At 41.0% G+C, this 23503-nt stretch overlaps 1 protein-coding gene across 8 annotated transcripts in view; it reads left to right on the top strand.

Annotated features, from left to right (window-relative positions):
- Positions 1 to 23503, top strand: part of FOXP1 (forkhead box P1) — a 411134-nt gene that overhangs the window by 252205 nt on the left and 135426 nt on the right. For all 8 annotated transcript variants that reach the window (XM_058437157.1, XM_058437155.1, XM_032149488.2 and 5 more), the window contains one exon: positions 679 to 780. In XM_058437157.1, coding sequence (XP_058293140.1) covers positions 679 to 780 — 102 coding nt within the window. The remainder of the gene's footprint in view (positions 1 to 678; positions 781 to 23503) is intronic.

The raw sequence follows: 23503 nt of genomic DNA, 5'->3' as shown, positions 1-23503 counted from the left end.
CTTGAAAGGGTCATTTATAAATAAACGTAACCAGTTTTGTTCAGAGATACATAATGTTCCTCTTTAAGATGACTAGAGATCAGATTTGCCAAATTTTCCTCTCTGATTTCTATCAAGGTCATCCTAGGTATGTCTCATCTGTTTAATCTTCCTTCCTACATAGCCTAATCCATAGTATATATATTTTTTTGTGGTCCACCACTTAGTTCTTTCTCTTTATTTGGACTCAGATGGGGTGAAAGTATTACTTTCAACTTGAGTCCCCACATTTCCCCAAGAAGAATTGGGGGAGGGTGAAGGTGACCCTGAAAAGGGCCCTGTAGTGTCTCCCAAGTTTTCATCTTTGCTCGGGTCCCTCCTGGTCTCTCTGTCATCTTTCTTCAGAGTCCCAATCGCTCATGGTCTTAAATTTCATGTCAGATCTTTAGTAGGAATGAAATGTCTGCTTAGATGCCTGTGGAACTGTGGATGAAATTGGCCAAGTCAAAGGAAACGTAAACAAATTCTGGAAAGTTTTCCAACTAAGACTGGTGGGAAGTTTCGTTTGCTGTTTCATTTGCCAGGAAATAGGAAAGTCAGGACCCAGTCCCAAAGCGCACTTCCTGGAATCCTTTTTTATGAAGAGTCCCCTGAACCTGTGTAGTAACGCAAAGGATTTTCTTCTGTTTTTCCTTCCAGGCACTTCAGGTGGCAAGACAGCTCCTTCTTCAGCAGCAACAGCAGCAGCAAGTTAGTGGATTAAAATCTCCCAAGAGGAATGACAAACAACCAGCTCTTCAGGTAACAATTCTTTTTCGTTTTGAATTGACATTATACCCTTTGGGATAACTGATAAGCAGTTCAGGAGTAGATTGTGTTGAGCATTGCAAATCATGTAAGAAAATCTTCTGTGGAAAGTGCATTTTTGGTTTACCAGCAGGATATAACATTTTGGGGAAAATGTGTATTTGACCAAAAGTTTTATTGTCAGGAGTAAGATCTCCTGATTAGTGAATATAATTTAGAAGGATAAGGAGTTGTTAAGTGTTGAGTTGCTAATAGGCAGTGTAGGTTACCAATGAGACAAGTTCATAGTACTCAGAATTGTCACCACATTCTCTTATGTTGGGTCTAGAAATGGCACAAACACACACAGACACACACCGTACTTTAGTGTAGTCATCCTCAATTGGGAAGATTTTGGCACCCCCCCCCCCCACCCCCCACCCTGCCACCAGGAGACAATGGGCAATGTCTAGAGACGTTTTTGGTTGCCACAACTAGCAGGGCAGAGGTGTTGCTGGTATCCAGTAAGTACAGGCCAGGGATGTTGCCAAACATCCTACAATGCAGAGGACACGACACGCCGTGATTCATCCCAGAATGTCAATAACATCAAGAACTATGACTCGGCCTGAGGAGGATGTGGTACTTTTAATATTATGGCTTGTAATGATTATAATGTATACCCAATTCTTCAGCGGATATGTTCAGAATGTTTTTAGGTCAATAATTTTTAAAAGCCAAGAAATTTTTATGTACAGATACAAAAATGGTTGTTCTAGCAACTTCTGATTTCAGGCACATCGAAGGCAAGGGGTTAATGGAGAAGAAGGAGTAAGTTGATAGAAATCTAATTTGGGGCCAGGCATGGTGGCTCACGCCTGTAATCCCAGCACTTTGGGAAACTGAGGCAGGCGGATCACTTGAGGTCAGGAGTTTGAGACGAGGTTGGCCAACATGGTGAAACTCCATCTCTACCAAAAAATACAAAAGTTAGCCAAGCTTGGTGGCGGGTGCCTGTAATCCCAGCTACTAGGGAGGCTGAGGCAGGAGAATCGCTTGAACCCGGGAGGTGGAGGTTGCAGTGAGCCAAGATCACACCACTGCGCTCCAGCCTGGGTGACAAGAGTGAAATTCCATCTCAAAAAACAACCACAAAAAATCTAATTTGGGTTTTTGACTCAAAGTAGAAAATTGTAATAGAAACTTCCAAGAAACTTGAATCCGGGTCTTCATGCTCACGTCTAAGAGAGAGCACTTGGCACCCGGGTCCTAAGTGGTTCAGACTACTTTCGTAGCTGAAGGTGGGCATCGCTATCACAGGAGGGGACAGAATCTGTAAGTAGTAGCTAATAGGTGTATAACTTGGTGCCAGTTAATTGGATAATGAGGTCAACCTAAATTCTAGCTTGTGTTTACTTTTCACAGGTCAGGGTGAACCACAGCCTATTCCCAGATTATCTGCAAAGATCAAACTGACCTTGACCAACAAGTTCTAGTTCTTCTACATGTACTTGGGAAACTCACTTTCCAGAGAGAGTTCAGCATTATAGTGACGCTTTATTGGAAAAGTTGACAATCTGCCTTGTTTACTAACCCTTCTGTAAACACTTATTTGGTAAACCATCACCAGCCCATGTGCCTTGGAATGCGTGCGCATGCAGGGGACATTTTTAATGAGGTACAGTGCCATTGAGGGCCCATGTCAGGTGCTATAAGAAGTGCTTTGTTGTACAGATGTCTTAAGAACGGCTCTGGAGGATGAAATATGACTATGTTGACCTTTCAGCTGTGAGCTTATTTGTCAGGATTCAAATAAGTTGAAAGGATCAAACTGAACAGTTTCCGTAGTCAGACTGGGAATTGTGTTTCAGAGGTCAGCAGCGGAGGCCACACTGCAGATTCCATAACATAGCCAATTGTTGGTACATATTAAAGTACTGGGGCATCTCCTGTGGACAGAGACACAATTAAAATTCTAATTTATTAATGTATACAGGGAGCTAGCCCAGCCTGTCACTCAGTGATTCAAATGATGGTCCATTCTTTTTGTCTCCCTCTTGGAGCTCTTGCAGCCTTAAAAATACCCCGAGTCCTCTTGAATTCATCAGGCCTCAAGTGCATTAGGAAAATGAAAATATATTATTGGGGGGGAAATCTTACACATAGTAGAGCTTTGGTTGGAGATAATAAAAAAAATACACACATACACAATCTGTCTGATCACGGTGCTCTTCAGTATTGAATATCATTTGTGTTTTTTTTATGGTAGAATTATTTTCCCTCATACTTGCTTTTTAAAAACATATGGCATTTTTAGGTAACTTCTTTTCCAAGATGAACGAAGTTCCTTGAGGGCTAAATATAAGAAGTAAAGTTTCAGGGGATTTCCTTTTGAGGGCTCTTTTTCTTCTTGCCTGGTACAGGGTTTTTAGCCACCATGCAGAAGAGGATGATATAGAGGGCTCTGTTTTTCTTGGCAAGGACAGCGTCAAAACCAACCTCACACATTCTGCTGAGCACTTCAGTCTGTATAAAAAGTGGGGAGAGAAGGGGTAATCTTGAATGCTGGTTTTGGTAAAGAAGATGTCTTGAGTTTTTCCCCTACGCCCCAAGTAGAGGAGTTGCCAAGCAGAGAATTTAGACCAGCTTTAAGATTTGGCCGGGGGAAGAAAATCTAAAAGGCTGGCGGACTGGTGTGTGTGTGTATCACAGACTATTGCTGAAGGACCCCTCCGCTGCCTGATAGGGTCATGCGCATTCAGTAAGCTTTATTAGGTTGGCTGGCCTTCCACAAACAGAGGAGAAATTACTATCCTAGGTCACGTGGTATATTACCTCATTATAAAAATATGCATATAGACTTGGTGATTCACAGAAGGAATAACCTTCATCTTTAAATATATCTTGCCATACTGCATCCTTGCTGAGGCATCTCCGCCGGAGTGGCTCTGAAATGAAAGGGAAGTCCTACAGCAAATCTTAACAGTGCTCATCTCTGATCTTCTCACCCTTCATAACTACACTGAGAGACCGATTTTAGCAAATTTCAGATCTTCTGCATAGAGGAAGGCTTGACAGGGAAGAAGGATTTGATCTGCTGATAGCTTGAGGGAAAAAAAAAAAAAAAGAAACCCAAATCCCCAAATATACTGTGACTCATATTTTAAGCATATCTCACACTTCCCTGCTTTATGTTTGGCAGCGCTCTCTGGTTTCACAGGCTGATGATACAAACAAAAGAAAATGGAAAGTTAGAGAAGGCTATAAGTGGTTACTCGATAGAGATCATAAAATGTAGTCAAACATCACCAATTTGGTCTAATTTCAGGGAAATGAGAGTAAATAAGAGAGAAATGACACTCTTTGCAGATCCACATACTGAACCAAATCTGAGCTGGTCACATTCTTCGGTGATGTGGTTTATTAATGAAGGCATTAATCGGGTGTAGATATTGCTTCTGAAGTTCTTGAGAAATATTCTACTTAGTAACCAAAATTATCTTTTTACTTAGTCTGTTCATTTGCTTTGCAAATTTTTTTATGAATGATACAAATGAAAATTGAAAATTGGCCCCATCATAAATTCAGAATCAGAACGATCTGAATTAATTAAGTGCAAGTTGGTGAACATTTCCAAAGCAGGCTGGGCATGGTGCTGGTGTTCATGGGATACAGAACTGTTGAAGATACACACCCTGCCTTCAGGAGGCTTGTGAGTTATAAACAAATTAACAAAGTTTTGCTGCAAAAAGAAAATTACAGATGAGTGAAAATAGTAGGGCCTTTTTTTTGAGATAGTGTCTCGCTCTTTCATCCAGGCTGGAGTGCAGTGGAGCGATCTTGGCTCACTGCAACCTCCGTCTTCCAGGATCAAGCGATTCTCCTGCTCAGCCTCCCAAGTAGCTGGGACTACAGGCATGCACCACTACGCCCAGCTAATTTTTGTAATTTTAGTAGAGACTTGGTTTCACCATGTTGACCAGGCTGGTCTTCAATTCCTGACCTCAGGTGATCCACCTGCCTTGACCTCCCAAAGTGTTAGGATTACAGGCATGAGCCACTGCACCCAGCATAGGCTCTCTTCTATAAATATTTATATACTTCTGAAGATTGCTTAAACAAGTGAAATAAATGCTTAACAGTGCAGGTGTACTCATAACCTCGAAAATGCGTAACTTTACTGGCTGAAGATTAATTTGTGAGTAGATGAGCAATTTTATTGATCAAATTTTGGAACTTTGACCACCGTTTCTGGGTAGTAATTCATCTTGGTTCTTTAAGCATTTTAGTTGTTGGCACGAGTAGATAAACTGGAAGGAAATCAAATGACACATTTTCTCCTAAGAAAGTAAGAGTACATGTGTATTCTGGCAGCATTAAAGTTAGGAAAGAAAGTAAACTTTGTGTGTTGCCTGCAGTGGAAAGCTCAGCAGCTTCAGGCCCTCTATAAAGAATTTGAACCTGAAGCCAGTCATCTGATAGTTTTCCCTCCTGCCCATGCCCTTCCTTCCAAGGTGATGTCATGTGTGAGCCCCTTACTCAGAAGGCCATTTCGCTGGAAGGAAAGTGAAACCCACTTAGAAGGCCAGCCCTTTAGTCCACTTGGAAGCTCAGGGTGATCATGTGGATTCTTTCTTTAAGTGGAGGACGTTAAAATACAAGATTCAGCAGGTGTTTTTTCGCATTTTTATTTGCAGTTATATAAAACATGCTTTAGGCAGCATTTTGCTTTGCATTAATGCGACATATAATCTTAGTAGCTCATGTCATTTCCACATTATTCACTAAAGAATAAATTGGCAAGAGGAAACCTGTAAAGGAAACTACAATTTTGTGTTGTTGATAGTGAAATGGAATGGTTTTGAAGTACTGACCCTTAAGAAATAGCCCTATGCACTGATTAGTAAGGAGGATAATTTAGGAGAGGGAGGCAAACTTTTTTTTTTTTATGTCTAGAGTTAACATTGTCTAGAATTGGCATCCCTAGCATTTTAAATTGATACAAAGCATTGAAATTTTGATACCTTTAAGATGTTACTGTTATCGCATGACTTTCGAGAATCCCAAAACCCTAGAAGTAAGTCTCGATAAGAAATAATAAAACAGAAATATTTTATAAATAGTTCTTAAGTCTTTCCGATTACATGCACCATTACAAATATGATAGAAACAGTGACCCCTCCTCCCAGAAAAATGCACATGAACACAAAATGTCACATACAGTTTTAGGGATTTCATGAACCTCAAGAAGTTCACCTTGGGGTCCAGGCTCATACTCCTGCTTTAAGATTTTTTTTTTCTTTGATAGTCTGTTTTGTCCTTGCCTCCAAAATTTGGGTGCAAGTTGTAATATAATGAGTTAGTTCATTTTTGTTATTTCAACTTCAGCTGTACATAGGTGGCCCTGTGTCCCAGTCTGCCCAGGACAGCCCACTCCATGGCTATTGATTGGTTTTGTTTATTCATAATTGTCACTCTCGAAGGTATCCCCATGTACAGTGGCTCACACCTGTAATCCCGGCATTTTGAGAGGCTGAGGCAGGTAGATCACTTAAGTCCAGGAGTTAGAGACCGCCCTGGGCAACATGGCAAAACCCCATCTCTACAAATAATACAAAAATATTAGCTGGGCCCGGTGCCTGTAGTCCCAGCTACTCTGATGGCTGAGGTGGGAGGATTGAATGAGCCCAGGAGGTCGAGGCTATAGTGAGCCATGTTGGTGCCACCGCACTCCAGCCTGGGTAACAGAGCAAGACCCTAACTCAAAAAAAAAAAAAAATGCCTATTTGAACCAGGTGCAACTGCAATGGTGTGCACCATATCTCAGCTACTAAGAAGGTGGAGGCCAGAGGATCTCTTGAGCTCAGGAGTTTGAGGCCGGTCTGGGCAACATAGCAAGACTCTATTTTGATTAAAAAAAAAAAAAAAAAGTGGCCGGCTGTGGTGGCTCACGCCTATAAACCCAGCACTTTGAGAGGCCAAGACGAGCAGATCATGAGGTCAGGCGTTCAAGACCAGCCTGGCCAACAAGGTGAAACCCCATCTTGGAAAAATTAGCTGGGTGTGGTGGCATGCACCTGTAGTCCCAGCTACTTGAGAGGCTGAGGCAGGAGAATTGCTTGAACCTGGACGGCAGAGGTTGCAGTGAGCCGAGATCACACCACTGCACTCCAGCCTGGGCGACAGCGAGATTCTGTCTCAAAAAAAAAAGAAAAAAAAAATAAGGAACTCAGTTTGGACATTTAATTATATAATCACTAGTTTCAATGTATCTAAGAATTACAATGCAAATGTGATGCTAATATTTTATATGTAATCGTGTCTCTGCCACCACATGCAAAGTGTGGTAGATAATGAATGTTTAGTCAGTGCTGAACCTGGGCCAGCTCCTTAGCTACTCTGTAGTATAGGCACTGTCCTTAAACCATTGAATGGATGAGGAAAGTGGAAACAGAGAGGTTAACTGACTTGCTACACAGCACAAAGGTAGTAACAGCACCAGGATGGGAAGCCAGGTTTTTTAGAACCACAGATAACCAGCATGCCGTCAAGAGGTTAATTATTGCCTCTCTTTTTATGTGTATTTACTCAGTACCTACTGAGTGTCATGTTTTCCATAAATAAGTAAATTACTCTATTTTACATATTATAAGCAAAAAAAAGACAGCTGAAACCAACAAAAATCAGTTCCACTATAAATATCTGGATTTCAATTAAGAGGACTCAGATCTGCATAATTGCCCTAAGTATATCTTTATTTGTGTGTGTGCATGTGCGTGTGTGTCTCTGTGTGTGTATGTGTGTGTGGTGGGGACAGAAAGAGGTGAACAACAGCAAAGCAAAGTTATTTCTTATTTTCAAGTCTGAAGTGCTCTTATGAGCGTCCATGTGTTTGGAGCATGGACTAGTATGTTATAATCATTGTTGGGGGTAGGAGGTGGAGAGGGACAGGGGAAAAAACATACTTGACTGGTCAAAAATGTGTAAATTGCTGACAAAATGACACATGTAATTAAGAGTGCTCCTGCCATTTTACCTTGTGGTTTACACCTCCAGTGTTGAAAAAGAGAGTGACTCCCACCTCGCTAATTACCATTATCACTAAAATGCTAGGGTTGGAGTCATTAGTTCCATGTGCATTTAATTAGAGGAAGGCTGAAATTGGATTTAACTTATTACTTTTTCATGGATCACTTTCTTGTCATCACTTCAAATTGGATTGCAGCCCCAGGTAACTAATTATGAGAGCCACAGGATCAAGAGTGAAAAAAAAGGTAATTAGGAATAACACTGTCGGACCCTTGCTGGTCGTCCACTTGTGCTTCGGGGAAAGAGGGGGAAAAAAAGAAAACGCAAGCCATATTTTGTAGTATCACAGATTAAGGAGTTAGAGGCATGTACAGTTGCTAGGCATCATGGGAGTCTGTCACCACCCATAGTGGTTTCTGTGATATACAGCTGAGTTGAAGATGTCGAAGCAACGTGGTTCCACAATCAGCTGCTTAATACCTAGATTAAACTTGTAAAAGCAACAGATTGGTTGTAGGTATGAGGCATCTCTGCTACTGTGTAGACTGGAGGCCTCACATATATGATTACAACAAAGCTGTCAAGATGCCTCTGAGCCAAAGTAGAGAGTATTTTAAGTATAGGGAGTTAGAATTTAATGAACATATTAATGCTCCAGAATCATCATTCATATCTGACAGGAAGATGTATCAGTCAGCACAACAGTCAGGTTTAGGGTTTATACATCAGGAAGTTTTGTCAAAGTTTCCAGCGTACGGTAATGTTCAGGACATTTCCTTTGCTTTGGATTTGCTCCCTCCCTCCCCTCCCCAAATGTTGTGGGTGGGTTTCCTGAGGTTCCATTTCTCCTTCCATCCCTAATGAAAATTCTTTAAAATAAATTATATTGTTTCCATGTGCAGAACAGAATTCAGAACTGTAAGCAATCAGTTTTATTGACACCATCTGAAAAAATGTTGATGACAGTTCGAGGATGTGAAAGAATTGGATTTTTAAAGTCCCCAGGACTAAGTGTGGCAAAAGAAAAAAAACTGAAATGTAATCTCATTACTCAAAAGTTCTGTTAGACTCTCCTAAGAAGTGATTCTTCTTAACGAAAAAAATAAAAGCAGCAGCAATAGCAGCAGAAGGGCGGCTTCTTCTTGGATAGGCTGTGATCCCACAATGAGGTCTTGCTATCAAGCCTATTGGCTGCCTTGAAGGGAGAAAAGAGCTTCTTGGTTTCCCATGGCAGTGAATCACTAAGCAAAGATGGCTCGAGTTTCCTTAAGTTGTTTAAAATTGGTTTTAGTGTTCTGTTAATGTAAGCAAATAATCATGATTTTAGTCTTGAGTGACTTTCAGGCCTGGGCAAGTCAGGCTTGCTCAGTATTCTCCAGTGCAATGGGAATATAGACGGTGATGCGCGCCCCCGATAGAGACCACTACATCATTATCCCCAAAGTGGTAAAATACTCTTCCTGGAATTTTGAGTCTTTTTCCTGTGTGAGTCTTCTAAGCAAAATCTCAGAACCAAAATAGTGATCATCAAGTCTAATGTAGAAAATTAAAGCCTCTCTCTCTGTTTTTTTTTTTTTTGGGGGGGGAACATCTTAAGTTGATTTAGAATTTTTGTACACAATATTCGTCTGTGGTTGAAAGGGGGCACACTGAGGTCAAGTGATGTAGTGTTTTCCATTTTTCCATATGAGTCTCACAGTGTGCGATAAAAGCAAACTCCTTTATTTTGTAAGTCTGCAAGAATTTCTGCTCAAGTGCAGAGGTCACGTTCCCTGTCAATTTGAGTAGCCAGCATTTTTTAACTACTGTTTTTTCTTTTGGTGTGTCTTTTCTTCCCTCCCCCCACCTTGCTATAAACCGTGGCACTTTCCTGACACATGCACAGTGAGGTCCTCCAATCTGAAACTCATTAGCACACAGCATTGGACCCTGTCCAGTGGTTAGAAAATTTCCTGGATCCTAGAATAACAGCATTTGGTGCAATACCATGGACCAGAAGTGACAATGGAGGTAGTCGCACTCCCCTGGCACCCTGCCCGGTCAGGAAAGCCAGCTGACCGCACAACACAGTGAGACAGAGGTTGTGCATATAGGATGGGCTCGAAAAGTTTGGTCCTTAGAGAAATACACTTTTAAAATCACGAGGCAATATCTGTTTTCCCTACACTTACTATTTCTATTGGGTCAGAGATGGTTATCAACATTCATTGCAGGAACATGAAAATAAGCAATTAGAGAAAATAGGATGAAGCTCAATTTCCACAATATAGTATTTTTCACTTCTGTAACTATAGGTTATTTTCAGGACCTATATTTTCATTCATTCATTCATACATTCATGCATTCATTCATTCAAACTTTACTCATTGAACTTCACTATCTTGAGATAATGTGACCAGGCTGCAACCCCCTACCCTGACATTAGAAAAATTCAACAGTTTACCCTAAGTCAGGTTAATTTAAGCCAGGTTTTCAAACAGGAAACTGAGTCCCAGAAAGATAATATTATCATATTAAATAGTAAATACTATATAGTACCTTCTAGGAGCCAACTACTGTACACCAGCCATATGGGGTAAGTTCTATTATTATTCCCATTTATAGGGGAGGAAAGTGGAGCATAGAGAAGTTAACTTGTCCAAGGCCATACAGCTGATAAGTGGCAGAGCTGGGATTCTAGCCCACACAATCTAGCTCAAGAGTCTATGCTTTTATCCATTACACTCTGCTGCCTCTCCCTGAGCTACCACCTGGGCCCCGCAAACAGGGAAAGCAAAAGGAATGGAATCAGAGTTGCTGATGCTTAATGCTCCTCGCTAACCACCAGACCACATCGTCTCCTAATTTGGACATATGTTGATGGGCATATTTGAAAAATAGTGCTTATAATTGAAATATGCACTTTCTAAAGGGAAATGACGCTTGGGAAAGAGAAGAAAGACGGGTATTACTCAAAGCCTGCAGACAGCTCTGCAAGTAATTGTCTAAAGGCAGCCGTTGAAATTGAGAAGCAGTTTGGAAAATGTACAGTTTGGGAAATTTGTGTACCGATGTAATTACGGTAGTTGTGAGCTGATGTCATGCCTAGTAACTGTTTTTGTATTGCTTGGGCCTTTGTTACTGAGCTGTGATATCATGAGCAAACTATTATAAACATAGCATGGATATAGCATGCTTGTGTAACAAAAGATCGGGAACTTTTATTAAGTTTGTTTTCCTTGTCATATTGTAAAAATTTATTATGTGTACTGTGTATATTAGAAACAGATTTGGGTAATTCTGTCTAAATGAAGTCATCCCGGCTATTTCCAGACTGTCTGTTTTTGGTTGTGAATAATTTTCATACATCAGATGGTTGTCATATTTAGTCGCTCTCAAAATTTTAAAGAGAACATATCCCATTTTGAACTTTTGGTGGACGTCAGCCACCTTGCTGTTGGGATTGTTTGAGTTTGAAATTATTGACCAGTAAATTACAGGGACTGAATACTAGTCATTTCTAAAGGGTCTAGGGTTGCTGCCTTCTATTCATAAGTTCTCTCCTTCAACAAAAGAACAGATTTTTAACTACTTAAGTAGTGGGATTTAAAGCTGCTGGACACAATTGGGCAAAGAGCGCCAGCCCTTGTCCTTTTACATTATGTCCCATTGAAGAACTTTGGTAAATATTCAAGCAGATAGAGCTCAACATTTAGCGGTGCTCATGGTAAATGTGGAGTTTAAATGGGTAGTTCCAAAACTTTGAATGACTCGATCCTTCCCAGCTACTCTCCTCTAGCTCCTTCTTTTGCTGCCAAGTTTTTAGACTCAGAATATTGTGCCTGCTGCTTCCTCGTGGTGGTTTTTTTTTTTTTTTTCCCCCAGTCACGTTCTTTCCTAAACTCCTCCCAAGTCTGGCTTTTCTCCTCATCATTTTCTTGAATTTTATTGTCACTAAATTTAGTGGCCATGTCTCCATCCTTCTAACCTGTCTGGCCTCCTTAGTAATACATTGCATGGGCTAACTTGTGTTTTTGGAAATTGCCATCTTTTAAACTTCTTCAAATCAGTACCCCCGGCCTCCATGCTATTTTCTTTCTGCTTCCCAGTTCACTTCTGGAACACAAGTTCACTCTTTCTCCCAAGTTCAGTTTCTTTGATCCCCTTTAATTTCAGTGCATCTGGGCTGTGTGCTTGTTCTAGAACCTTCACACACATGGGTGCCCCCAGACCTGTTGTACTGCTCCTAAGTGCCTACCTGTGGTTCTGTCTTAGCTCGCCTTCACATGAATTTCAGTATCTCTAATCCAGCAGATCCCTTTTGTCCCCAGGTCTTATTAGTCACAGTCATTTGAGTCATCACTGACCTAGGAATTTCCTTCATCTTCAGCATGTTATTCATCCTCACATGTGCCATTTTTCCTTCTGCTGGTATTTTCTGTCCGTTCCTTTTTCTGTGTTTCCCCTGCTGCCACCTTATTCTAGAGCTGTCCCTTCAGGTGCCACCTGTTTGGATTTTGGCAAAGACTTTTTCCAACCCGTCACCCCCTGCCCTCAAAGAATCTTCTGTTCTTTATGCATCGCTCACCTCCTATCAACTGCTTGTTGCCTCTCCTCGAACGCCATGTCATTCTGCTCTTCGGAACCATTATGTATCATACCATGTCTCCATCCTGCTGCCTTCATCTAGTTAATTAGCATTCCAGCTTTGCATTAAATTAGATGTCCCGAGAAGAAGTTTATAGCCTTCTGACTGGGGAGAGGGGAGAGAGTCATGAATTCAGAGTCATCATTCCTTTGTAAGGAGCTGGATAGAAGCGCAGTCCATTTGGTAACGGTTCAGAGTCCCCAAAATCCAGAATTGCAGATACTGTGTACTGTGTTGCCTGCTGTTTAGAATGAAGACCTTTGGTGATTAAATTGTGTGTGAGTTTAATTTCAGGAGAATATCTTTGTCTGCTTTCTTCAGAAAGAAACTAAAAACCACATGATGTGAAGGGCTGTCCCGTTCCTAAGTTCTCCACCATGTGACTGCATGCTTCTCTTCCATTGGTATCTACCACTGCCCCCTAGAAGGTTTCTTCTGATCTCCTCTGACTATAAGACCTTAAGGCGAGACACTCCCTTGTCTGCACATGGGAGAGCCGCTTTGTCAGACTTAATGAAATTGCTTTCAATAAGACATCAGTGAAATTATGTCTGGTTTGCTGTTTGTTTGAGAGCATAAAGGGATTGTTATTTATTCTAGAAACAGAATAAGAGTCTGAACCACATAGAATTACACACCGAAGAGGTTTTGTTGTGACTACCAACTTTGATGAGGATATGAAGTGTCTCTACCTAGAGTGCTGTTTGAAGGACTGTGGGTCTAGGATGGGCTCTGAAGAGTGCCACGATTGATTAGGTATGTCTGCCATGGGCACTGGAGATGGGAGAAGTGCTAGATGCACCTTCTGTTTGCCAAGCTTGCCATAGACTTATCTGACCATAGTCTATGCTGATCCATGTCAGAGTGGAGAGGTCTTTTTCTCTGGGAAGCCTAATAGACTCTGTGGTAACTATTGAAGTATTACCTAAACTTAAACATATGCTTTGTGTTTTTCCCTGTAACCTTAAATGAGACTGGGCAAATTGCTTTCTTATCCTAAAACCATGTCTCTTCTTGATCAGATCTGAAATGTGATTTGCCCTTTTACACTGGTCAGCCACACAAACTCAGCTGCATGGTTGAGTTTTGGAGATTGATATGTCAGAATATGTTGGGGGAGGAGGCAGCATTACATTGTGATTAATACCGTGGCTTCTGGTGTCTGACTGGCAGGTTATAATCCCCGTACCACCTTTTATCCCGTGTGACCTTGGAAAAGTAGCTTAACCTCTCTGTACTTCTGTTTTCTTATCTAGAAAATGTGGCTGGTAACCTCACCTACCTAAGGCGGTTGTGAAGATTAACTGATTAATGCATGAAAAGTGCCTGTGTAAAAACTGTGGGGTTTTTTTGTTTTGCTTTGTTGAGATGGAGTCTCGATCTGTCACCCAGGCTGGAGTGCACTGGCATGATCTCAGCTCACTGCAACCTCCGCCTCCAGGGTTCAAGCGATTCTCCCACCTCAGCCTCTGGAGTAGCTGGGATTACAGGGGCGCACCACCACGCCCAGCCAATTTTTTATATTTTTAGTAGGGATGAGGTTTCACCATGTTGGCCAGGCTGGTCTCAAACTCCTGACCTCAAATGATTTGCCCACCTCAGCCTCCCAAAGTGCTGGGATTATAGGCGTGAGCCACTGTGTGCAGCCTAAAAGCTGTTTTTAAAGGGAAAATAACCTAGTAAATTCCAAGTTATATGTTAGTTCACTTGGTATTGGCCATTTTTCAAATGCATGTTTTAGCTGTGTAATGTGGACCATCCTTTTGCTTATAATCAACTTGTGGGTAACCGGAATTGATGGGAGGACATCAGGCTCTTCATCTGTAAAATGTGGTAATCATAGCATTTATCCCATGGTGTTGTTATGAATATTAGCTGAGTAATATCTGTAAATAGCTTAGAAAGACATATAAAAAGTACTTAATAAAGTTTAGCTTCTGTCATCATCTGTGCTACTAACTACTTTTACCAGCATTATTTTGATTCCGCAGTGTTTTCCTAAATGTGTCATTTTAGGCACAAATAAGGGTCGTGCTCTTCTAAAAATTCCATCCTGGTCTTTCTTTTGTTCTTGTCTTCCAGAATTTTACATGAATTAATGATAGGTAGTCTCACCAGCAAAGAACTGGTCCTTAATCTGAAACCTTGATGCTGTGACATTCCGCCCCATTCCTGACATAAAACGTAGACACTTATTCATGAATGAGTTAGTGAATAACTGAGTGATGAATGAGTGACTGAAGGAACGAGTAAAATACCTAAGCCAAAAAGAAAGGAAAATTGATACTGGGTCACAGCTGAAGAGGCTTCAGACTGGTCTCAGGTTCGCGAGCCCCTAGAAACATTTCAAGACCATAAAAACAGCATTTAAAAAAATCCCGTGTCAGTCCTGCCTAAATCTTTCATTGGATTGATGAAATGAATCCTGCCAGGTATGGAGTGAAAATCAGAACATTCCTGTAGTGCAGTTAGACTACCCTAATGCCCTGTGCCTGCCTTTGTACATTTGCTAATCCGTTTAAGGTATAATATTAATGGCATAGAACTTTAATTCATAAGTATAGAAAATTAAAGGAGACTAAAGGCAAAATACAGAAATGTATTTGGTGTCAAGATTACGTTCAGTGAAGCGTAGTGAAGATGGAATATACTTGCAGGGAGGAAGGAAAATACACCTAAATCTCTCATTTTGAAAGGAATTGGTTTACTTGATTATTTGCAACAGTATCACACTCAGGAAAATCTAAGACAAATGGAAGCAAAACAGAATTTAATTGAGCTATTATTTTGCAGACTTTGGCTTGGTTTCAGACAGTCTAATCAAATTGTGCTTTGCACAAATAACTAATGTTAAACGCGGCCTACCAACAGATGTTTAAAAGGAGTCTAATTGGAAAATCTACATCCTGGATTTAGTCTGTCTCATTGGAAAAAATAGCTTCAAATCTATATTTTTGAGGATGACACCCAGTGGCAAGCATTTCCAGAAGATAAAATTTTCTTCAAAGATGCTCAGTGCTTGCATGGAATTGTCTTGGATAGTCAAAGGTGGCACTCTAGAAATTAAATTTCCTGGAAATTCTCCATCTCTGTGCCATGTAGAGCTCTACAAAGAAATCTCTTTATCATGTTACGTCACCAGAGCCTTGTTACCCTCCCTGGATTGTGTCAGTGGCCGGTGTGCTGTAATTTATAATAAGCCCCTGCAAGTCCTGCAAGGCACATTCTGATTGATGACATTTAAAGGTACTGTCAAGGTGGCTGGGTAATGAAGTTGACCTTCCCCCATCGTTGTCTCAGTTTTGGGTTTGTATGTATAAACTATTTCACCTGCCATGTTGGCTTGGAACTTTTTATGATGTCTGCAAAAGGAATTTGGTTTACTAGTAGTTCTTTTCTTCCCATTAAATCAGGGATTAACAAAATTTCTCTGTAAAGAGCCAGATAGTGAATATTTTAGGTTTTGTGGGCCGTACTGTCTCTGTGGCAACTACTTACTCTGTTTTTTGTCATGTAAAAGTATCCATAGACAATATGTAAATGAATGAGCATGGCTGTATTCCAATAAAAATTCATTTGTGGACACTGAAGTATACATTTCATATAATTTTCACATCACAAAACATTCTTCTTTTGTTTTTCCCTGCTATTTAAGAATATGAAAACAATTCTTAGCTCAAGGGCCATACACAGGTGGCCGCCCAGATTTGGGCTGTAGTTGGCTGACCTGTGCTTTAGATGACTGGATATGATCATGCAGGTTGTTCCTTGAACCAGGATTCCTTATTGAGGGGACTCGCAAGGGCTGAAATCTAGCAATTGTTCTTCCCAGTGTACCCTGGCATGGCACTGGGGCTGTGTCAGCTTGGAGGAAGAGGCATCCATTTTTTTCATTTGCACAGAGGTGCCACCTAACACCCCACTTTCCTTCCTTTTCATTGTGTTGGTTTGAAATCTATCCATGCATTAAGATAGGTGGAATGGTGAAACTAGTAATTTTTTGGATATTTTGAGATTCAGGAAAATGGCCACAGCTGGCAGGGCTACAATTGGCTTATACCACATACTTGTGTGGTATTGACGAAGCTACCCTTTCAAGATCCTTTACTCTCGTCCATCTGAATATTTTCATAATATATCTGATTGTATTACATTAAAACACTTTACTACTATCTGTCAGAGTAATATCTTACTGGTTATATAGATCTACAGTGTCTAAGATGCATATATCTCTGTCTTGAATCCAAGACACAATGGGACTCCTTCAACATGGAGCCCTCCTAAGATGCCCAGTCAGGTGTTCACGTAATTTTCCTCCATTGTTTGTATTTTGAACCCAAGCATGTTGGATTTTGGCAAAGTGACTTACATTTCTAAGTCTCAGTTTCTTATCTATACATGACTGTCAGTGGTTTTCAATCCTAGGGGTACATCAGAACTAATGTGATTATTACCCTTATCAAGATCTAGGGCTCAAAGCTTTTAAAACTCACAGTTAGGCTCCAGAACGCTTATCTTCTGAATGAGAATCTTAGAATGGGGCCCAAGCATGCGTATATTTAAGAACCTTCATAAGTGCTTTTTATGCCCACCTATGGTTGAAAACCACCAGTCAAGAAGACAGCTAAGTACATTTCCAACTTAAAGTCTTAGTATTGATTTCATTCCACTTTTTCCTCATTTCTTCATTCCCTAGCCTTCTTCTAGGGTAGCAGAAATGAACTCTCTGACCTTATTTCGGCAATGCAAGCCATCTATAGTCATCAGAAGATACTGGGAAATCCCAGCTCAGGACTCTTAGATTTTGCCTTTGTGTAAATTTATGCAGGCTGTAGCATTGGACAGGAAGCTGAATACACTAATATAAGAATTAAGTAGGCCACCCACCCTGTTAACCTTAAAGTCCTATTGAGAAGTCCAGGGAGTGACAAAAATGAGTGGTCCATTTGGTATATTGAAGGTCTACCTTGAGATTTACAATGTACAGTTCATCTCCTTTTCTCTATACATTTTATGCATTTCTGCTTTGAAATGATTATGTCACATTTTTTGTGATACACACCCATTTTTACAATATTCCTAGCTCAGCCCAAATTGGGAAATACTGTGTCTCACCAGATCGCTAACTTGATATCTGACCAAAGTGATTTGGATACCTTTCAGGTAAGTGTTGAAATTGGCCCATGTCTCAGTGTCACACCTGGTCTCTAGGAGTTTAGGGCATACCTCATTCAGCAGCCTAAATGTTATTTAAAATGTAGACTCTGTGTTGATCTAGGAGCTTTCTTCTGCCAGTATTTTAAAAACAAATACCTTCTTTGCTCATTTTGCAAAATACGGAAAGAAAAAACTGCCAGTGTGGAACTAGGAAGACCAGCTGGGCCTCTTACCTCTTTATCTGTGTTACATTAGCATATCATTTGGCTTTTAAAAAATAGAATCCTCTTCATTCTACAATTGTTCTGGAATTTTGGGGCTATTAATTGATGAAGGCAAAATCATCTTACTACAGCATGGTCCATGAGGGCCACATGGCAATTAAGGCAGTTTTTCTTTAAGGTAACACCAACTGTGTGAGGCCCAAATACCCACCATCTAATGGCAGTAGGCAGTCTAATATTTTTTTAACACAATTTACCAATTGGATTCCTACAAAAGAGAGATGATATTTTTTGACTTATGAACAGCAGGTCAGACATTTCAAAGAAAATTTAGAGAGCAGTAATTTTGAAAATGTACACAGATGAATTTGAAAACAAATATTTCGCTGCCTACGCAGCTCTATTTCTAAGGCTGGCTTTGGAAACGTATTCCAGGGGCCTCACCATTTTGCATGACACGGTGTCAGTTCATGCACAATATATTAATGCTTAATTGAAGATAATGTAACTGCAGATCAAAGGCATAATTAATGGGCTTGCAGAAACTCTTATGTAGATCAGGATTTTGACTAATAGAAGTCTGGACAAAACTGGTTTATAAAAGGATCTTGAGACCAGCTGAGGCTTCATCTGTCTGCTCAGCTGATGGTGACCACAGCTGGAGCTGCCACCAGGGGTAGGTGGGTGAATAAAGGATAGCTCTCACCTCCACCATTCCACGTCCCCAAACCAACACTTCCTGGTGTGGCTCCTGGTTGGCCTCTGGAACTGCTGGAGTGTAGAGCTATTGAATATCTTGTTGTATACAATAAGCAGTTAGTTTCTATTAGAATCAGGATATCTCTGTGACTCTGTTACCTGAAACTTTTAATGGGAAGCACATGATCAGGAAACAGGCCTTAGAATGGAGGTTGGCAAACCCTATTCGGGCCAAACCCCAAAGCCTGGTTCTATAGTACTGACGAGCCAAGAAAATCGTTACATTTTTTAATGGTTGGGGAAAAAAAGAAGAATAATATTTCATGAAACATGAAAATTACATTAGCCAGGTGTGGTGGTGGGCGCCTGTAGTCCCAGCTACTCGGGAGGCTGAGGCAGGAGAATAGCATGAACCCGGGAGGCGGACTTGCAGTGAGCCGAGATCGCACCACTGCACTCCAGCCTGGGTGACAGAGCAAGACTCCGTCTCAAAAAAAAAAAAAATATTATATGAAATTCAGACTTCAGTGTCCATAACTATAGCTTTATTGGAATACAGCCATTGTGAATTTGTTTTGCTGTCTGTGGCTGCTTTCAGCAGAGATGAGTGGGTGCGACAGAGACTATGCATCCTGCAGTGCCTAAAATATTTATTCTCTGGCCTTTTATAGAGAAAGTTTTGGCCCCTGGCTTCAAAGTTCAGATTTGGTCTCTAGGACACCTTTGGGAGAAGGAGCTTGGGCATCTAGAAACTTACTGAATTTATAGGGAAAAACATATGAAAAGCAAGAAAACAGCTTTCTTACCAAAATGTTTGGGAACTGATGGAGAACAATGTTATTGAGAGGCAAGAACACAGCATTCTCATGAGAAGATTATTGATTTTTATTGTTACCATCAGCATCAACAATATCTAAGTCTCATTTTTATCTTTATTGATATTATTATAATCATAGGATTCATTTGGTTTTAAAGTTTGGTGTAAATGACATAGCGATTCTATGAACAAGTCCTCTGGGAAGTAAATGTGAGAACAGACCAGAGGCTTAGTGATTCTTTCATCCATCCGTCTATTCACTTATCCTCATACTAACATTTATTATGTGCCTGTAGTGTACCGGATCCTGCTTAGTACTGAAGTAGAGAATTGCATATTTCTTACTCCTTATATCACAGTTGAAACTGAACAGAGAATTATAATATGATGTAATAAATGTACTAACAGAGGTAATCTTAAGAAACTAGGAACATGCACAGTAACAGAACTTGAAATGTGGCTAGTACAATCAAAGAATTGGATTTTTAAATTGTATTTACTTTAAATAAATTTAAATGTAAATAGCTACATGTGGCCAGTGGCTATTATTTTGATTAATGCAGATATAGAACATTTCCATCATTGTGAAAAGATCTATTGGACAGTGCTATCTAGAATGTTCTTTTGCTTTTTTACATTTTTTTTTCATTTTTTTCATTTTTATTTTTATTTTTTGAGATGGAGTCTCGCTCTTGTCACCCAGGCTGAGTGCACTAGTGTGATCTTGGCTCACTGCAACCTCTGCCTCCCAGGTTCAAGCGATTCTTCCACCTCAGCCTCCCAAGTAGCTGAGATTATAGGCGCCTGCCACCACGCCTAGCTGATTTTTGTATTTTCAGTAGAGACGGGGTTTCACCATGTTGGCCAGTCTGGTCTCAAACTCCTGACCTCAGGTGATCTGCCTGCCTCGGCCTCCCGAAGGGCTGGGATTATAGGCGTGAGCCACCACGCCTGACCTTTTTTTGCCTTTTAAAGCATTTGGTAAATATGTCTTCCTGATGAAAAGTCAAGAGCTAATCTCTTTTAATGTGGTGTCTTCATATATCTCTAAAGTATATCTGTGCAACTCTTTGTCACATGTCTGTCTATATCCTTCTTTTACTGTATTGCTACCAGTGTAAGACAATACTCCAGTCATCGTTGGGAACATCTACTGCCTCCATTTTCTCTCTGGGAACTCAAGTTTTCCTTCAAAATAAGAAAAACTCCCAAGACCTGGAAGTTTGAAGGAAAATAAGCCAAATGCCCTCCCTCACGTGAACCACAAGACCCTTTGAAAACTGGCAATTATTTTTATTTGTGCAGACTTAAGATGGAAATAAGAACTTTTTAAAAGAATTTTAAAAATACCCTACTTACCAAAAAAGCTTAAATCATTTCCTCTGAAAGTTTCCTTCCATCTAAGGTTTGCTTCGGTTCCACAGACCAGCCTCCTCCTGTCCTCAATCTGAGGGGGAGGAACGTGACCTTCAGTTTCCACGATACTGATTTTAGGGTCCCACAGGGGTCTCTGTACTTGCCCTCCCTCTCAGAGACACAGACTGGCACATCCTGGTTTTCTTTTTTTTTTCTTTGTTTGAGATGGAGTCTCCTGTCACCCAGGCTGGAGTGCAATGATGCCATCTTGCTCACTGCAACCTCCTCCCTAACCCACCAGGTTCAAGCAATTCTCCTGCCTCAGCCTCCCGAGTAGCTGAGATTACAGGCGTGCACCACCATGCCTAGCTAATTTTGTTTTTTTGTTGTTTTTTGTTTTTTTTCTGAGTCGGAGTCTCACTCTGTTGCCCAGGCTGGAGTGCAGTGGTGCGATCTCAGCCACTGCAACCTCCGCCTCCCAGGTTCAAGTGATTCTTCTGCCTCAGCCTCCCGAGTAGCTGGGACTACAGGCGTGTGCCACCATGTCTGGCTAATTTTTGTATTTTTAGTAGAGATGGGGTTTCACCATATTGGCCAGGCTGGTCTCAAACTCCTGACCTCAAGTGATCTGCCTGCCTCGGCCTCCCAAAGTGCTGGAATTACAGGCATGAGTCATGGCACTCAGCCTACGTCCTGATTTTCCTGTTGGCTTTTGTAAAAGCCAAATCCTTGAACTTTGTTTCTTATTTCCAAATGTTGATTACAGTTGTGTTCCTCATACCTCTTTCCCAGCTGTGAAGTTTATTGGTCTTTGTTTTATTAATAATTCTATAATTGAGAATTTTATTTTAGACTCATAATATCATAACATTATATTCATTGGTTGAATATGTTGACTGGTTAGGAAAAAGCCTGGGGTTACCCTTAATCTTGAGCTTGAGATAGTGATGAGACAATTAAGCTTAATTTGGTAACTCTTTGGAGTAGATAGACCCAAATTCTAAAAACCATCATTTACCATCTCTGGAACCTTGTCCAAGTAAAGCTCAGTTTTTTTTTTTGGTTTTTTTTTTTGAGCTGGAGTCTTGCTCTGTCACCCAGGCAGGCATGCAGTGGTGCGATCTCGGCTCACTACAACCTCTGCTTCCTGGGTTCAAGCACTTCTGCCTCAGCCTCCCGAGTAGCTGGGATTACCGGCATGTGCCACCATGCCCAGCTCATTTTATTTGTATTTTTAGTAGAGACGGGGTTTCTTCATGTTGGTCAGGCTGGTCTCGAACTCCTGACCTCAGGTGATCCACCTGCCTCGGCCTCCCAAAGTGCTGGGATTACAGGTGTGAGCCACCGTGCCCGGCCTAAAGCTCACTTTTGAGCTTCCATAAAGCAGAAATGTCTACCCAGCAGATTAATTCAGAGGATTAATTTAAGAATACACACACACACACACACACACACACACACACACACACACACAGAATCTGGCACCTGTGGCTTAAAATGTTACCTGCTCTTCTTATAGCTGTTGTTTTGATCATTATATTATGATGATGTTGGTTTGGGTTATTACTTGTGAGATCCTACAATGGTCTGGACACACAAAAAATTGAATTTTATATAATACTGAGGCTTTTTGATGGTAGTAGATGGGCAGAGAGTGGCAGTTGTCAACCCCCTATGCATTTCAGAGCACAGTGCATTTAGAATGGCCATACCTATGTTATCATATACCTATGTTATTGTCCCTGAATCTTTGATATATGTCAGATGGGTTGAAAATTCTACAGCCAAAGAAAAATGTGCTAAGTGAATTGTTCACATCCGTAGGTCTTCTGTGCAGGACCCTAGCTCTCCTATAATGGCACTGCAACTGCTGAGAAGAAAAGACAGGGTACAATGCTCACGCTTCCCCACTCTGACCCCCTCCTAGTTCTTCCCTGCACTCTAAGGAGGCAGTTGTACAGTTATTTTTTATTTGACATTATAGTTACATATATGCAAAGAAGATCAGGGAGTATGCTCATTTTATTGTGTCTTGATGTGTTGGGAAGGGAAGCATGGATTATAAAATTATCTTTTCATCAGGCCTTCTAGTTAGAGTTGACTTGCTTCTCCTGGGGACTGAGTAATTTGTTACTCTTCATTGCCCTGTTACTTTTTCCCCCCAAGGGTGGTTCTCTTCACACCTGCAGGAGACTTGTTCTTTCACTTCTGTATTATCACATTACATACTGCACTTATGAAAAAAGGGGCAAATGTTTTCTAACAGCCATTGTGACAACTCTGTTACAAACAGGGAAGTACTGTTTAGTTGAAAAACATGGGAATGTCCAAGAGAAATGTGAAAGAAGCTTAGAAAATGAAATTTCTTGAAAATAGGAATTGAGGCCGGGCGCGGTGGCTCACGCTTGTAATCCCAGCACTTTGGGAGGCCGAGGCGGGCGGATCACGAGGTCAGGAGATCGAGACCACGGTGAAACCCCGTCTCTACTAAAAATACAAAAAATTAGCCGGGCGTGGTGGTGGGTGCCTGTAGTCCCAGCTACTCGGAGAGGCTGAGGCAGGAGAATGGCGTGAACCCGGGAGGCGGAGCCTGCAGTGAGCCGAGATCGCGCCACTGCACTCCAGCCTGGGTGACAGAGCGAGACTCCGTCTCAAAAAAAAAAAAAAACAAAAAAATTAAAAAAAGAAAATAGGAATTGAGAGATTTGTTTGATGATGGGAGCAAGGTTGAAGAAAGCAAAGAATTGATTCCCCATTAGAGATTGCAAACTGATGGCCCGCAGGCTAGATACTGTTTTGTTTATGCACACAACATTTAACCTTTTTTTG

Source organism: Hylobates moloch, unplaced genomic scaffold (assembly GCF_009828535.3).
Source record: "Hylobates moloch isolate HMO894 unplaced genomic scaffold, HMol_V3 SCAFFOLD_4, whole genome shotgun sequence".
In the NCBI taxonomy this organism is placed as follows: Eukaryota; Metazoa; Chordata; class Mammalia; order Primates; family Hylobatidae; genus Hylobates; species Hylobates moloch.
Note: the sequence above shows the minus strand (reverse complement) of the source record. Positions and strands in the feature narration are given on the sequence as shown.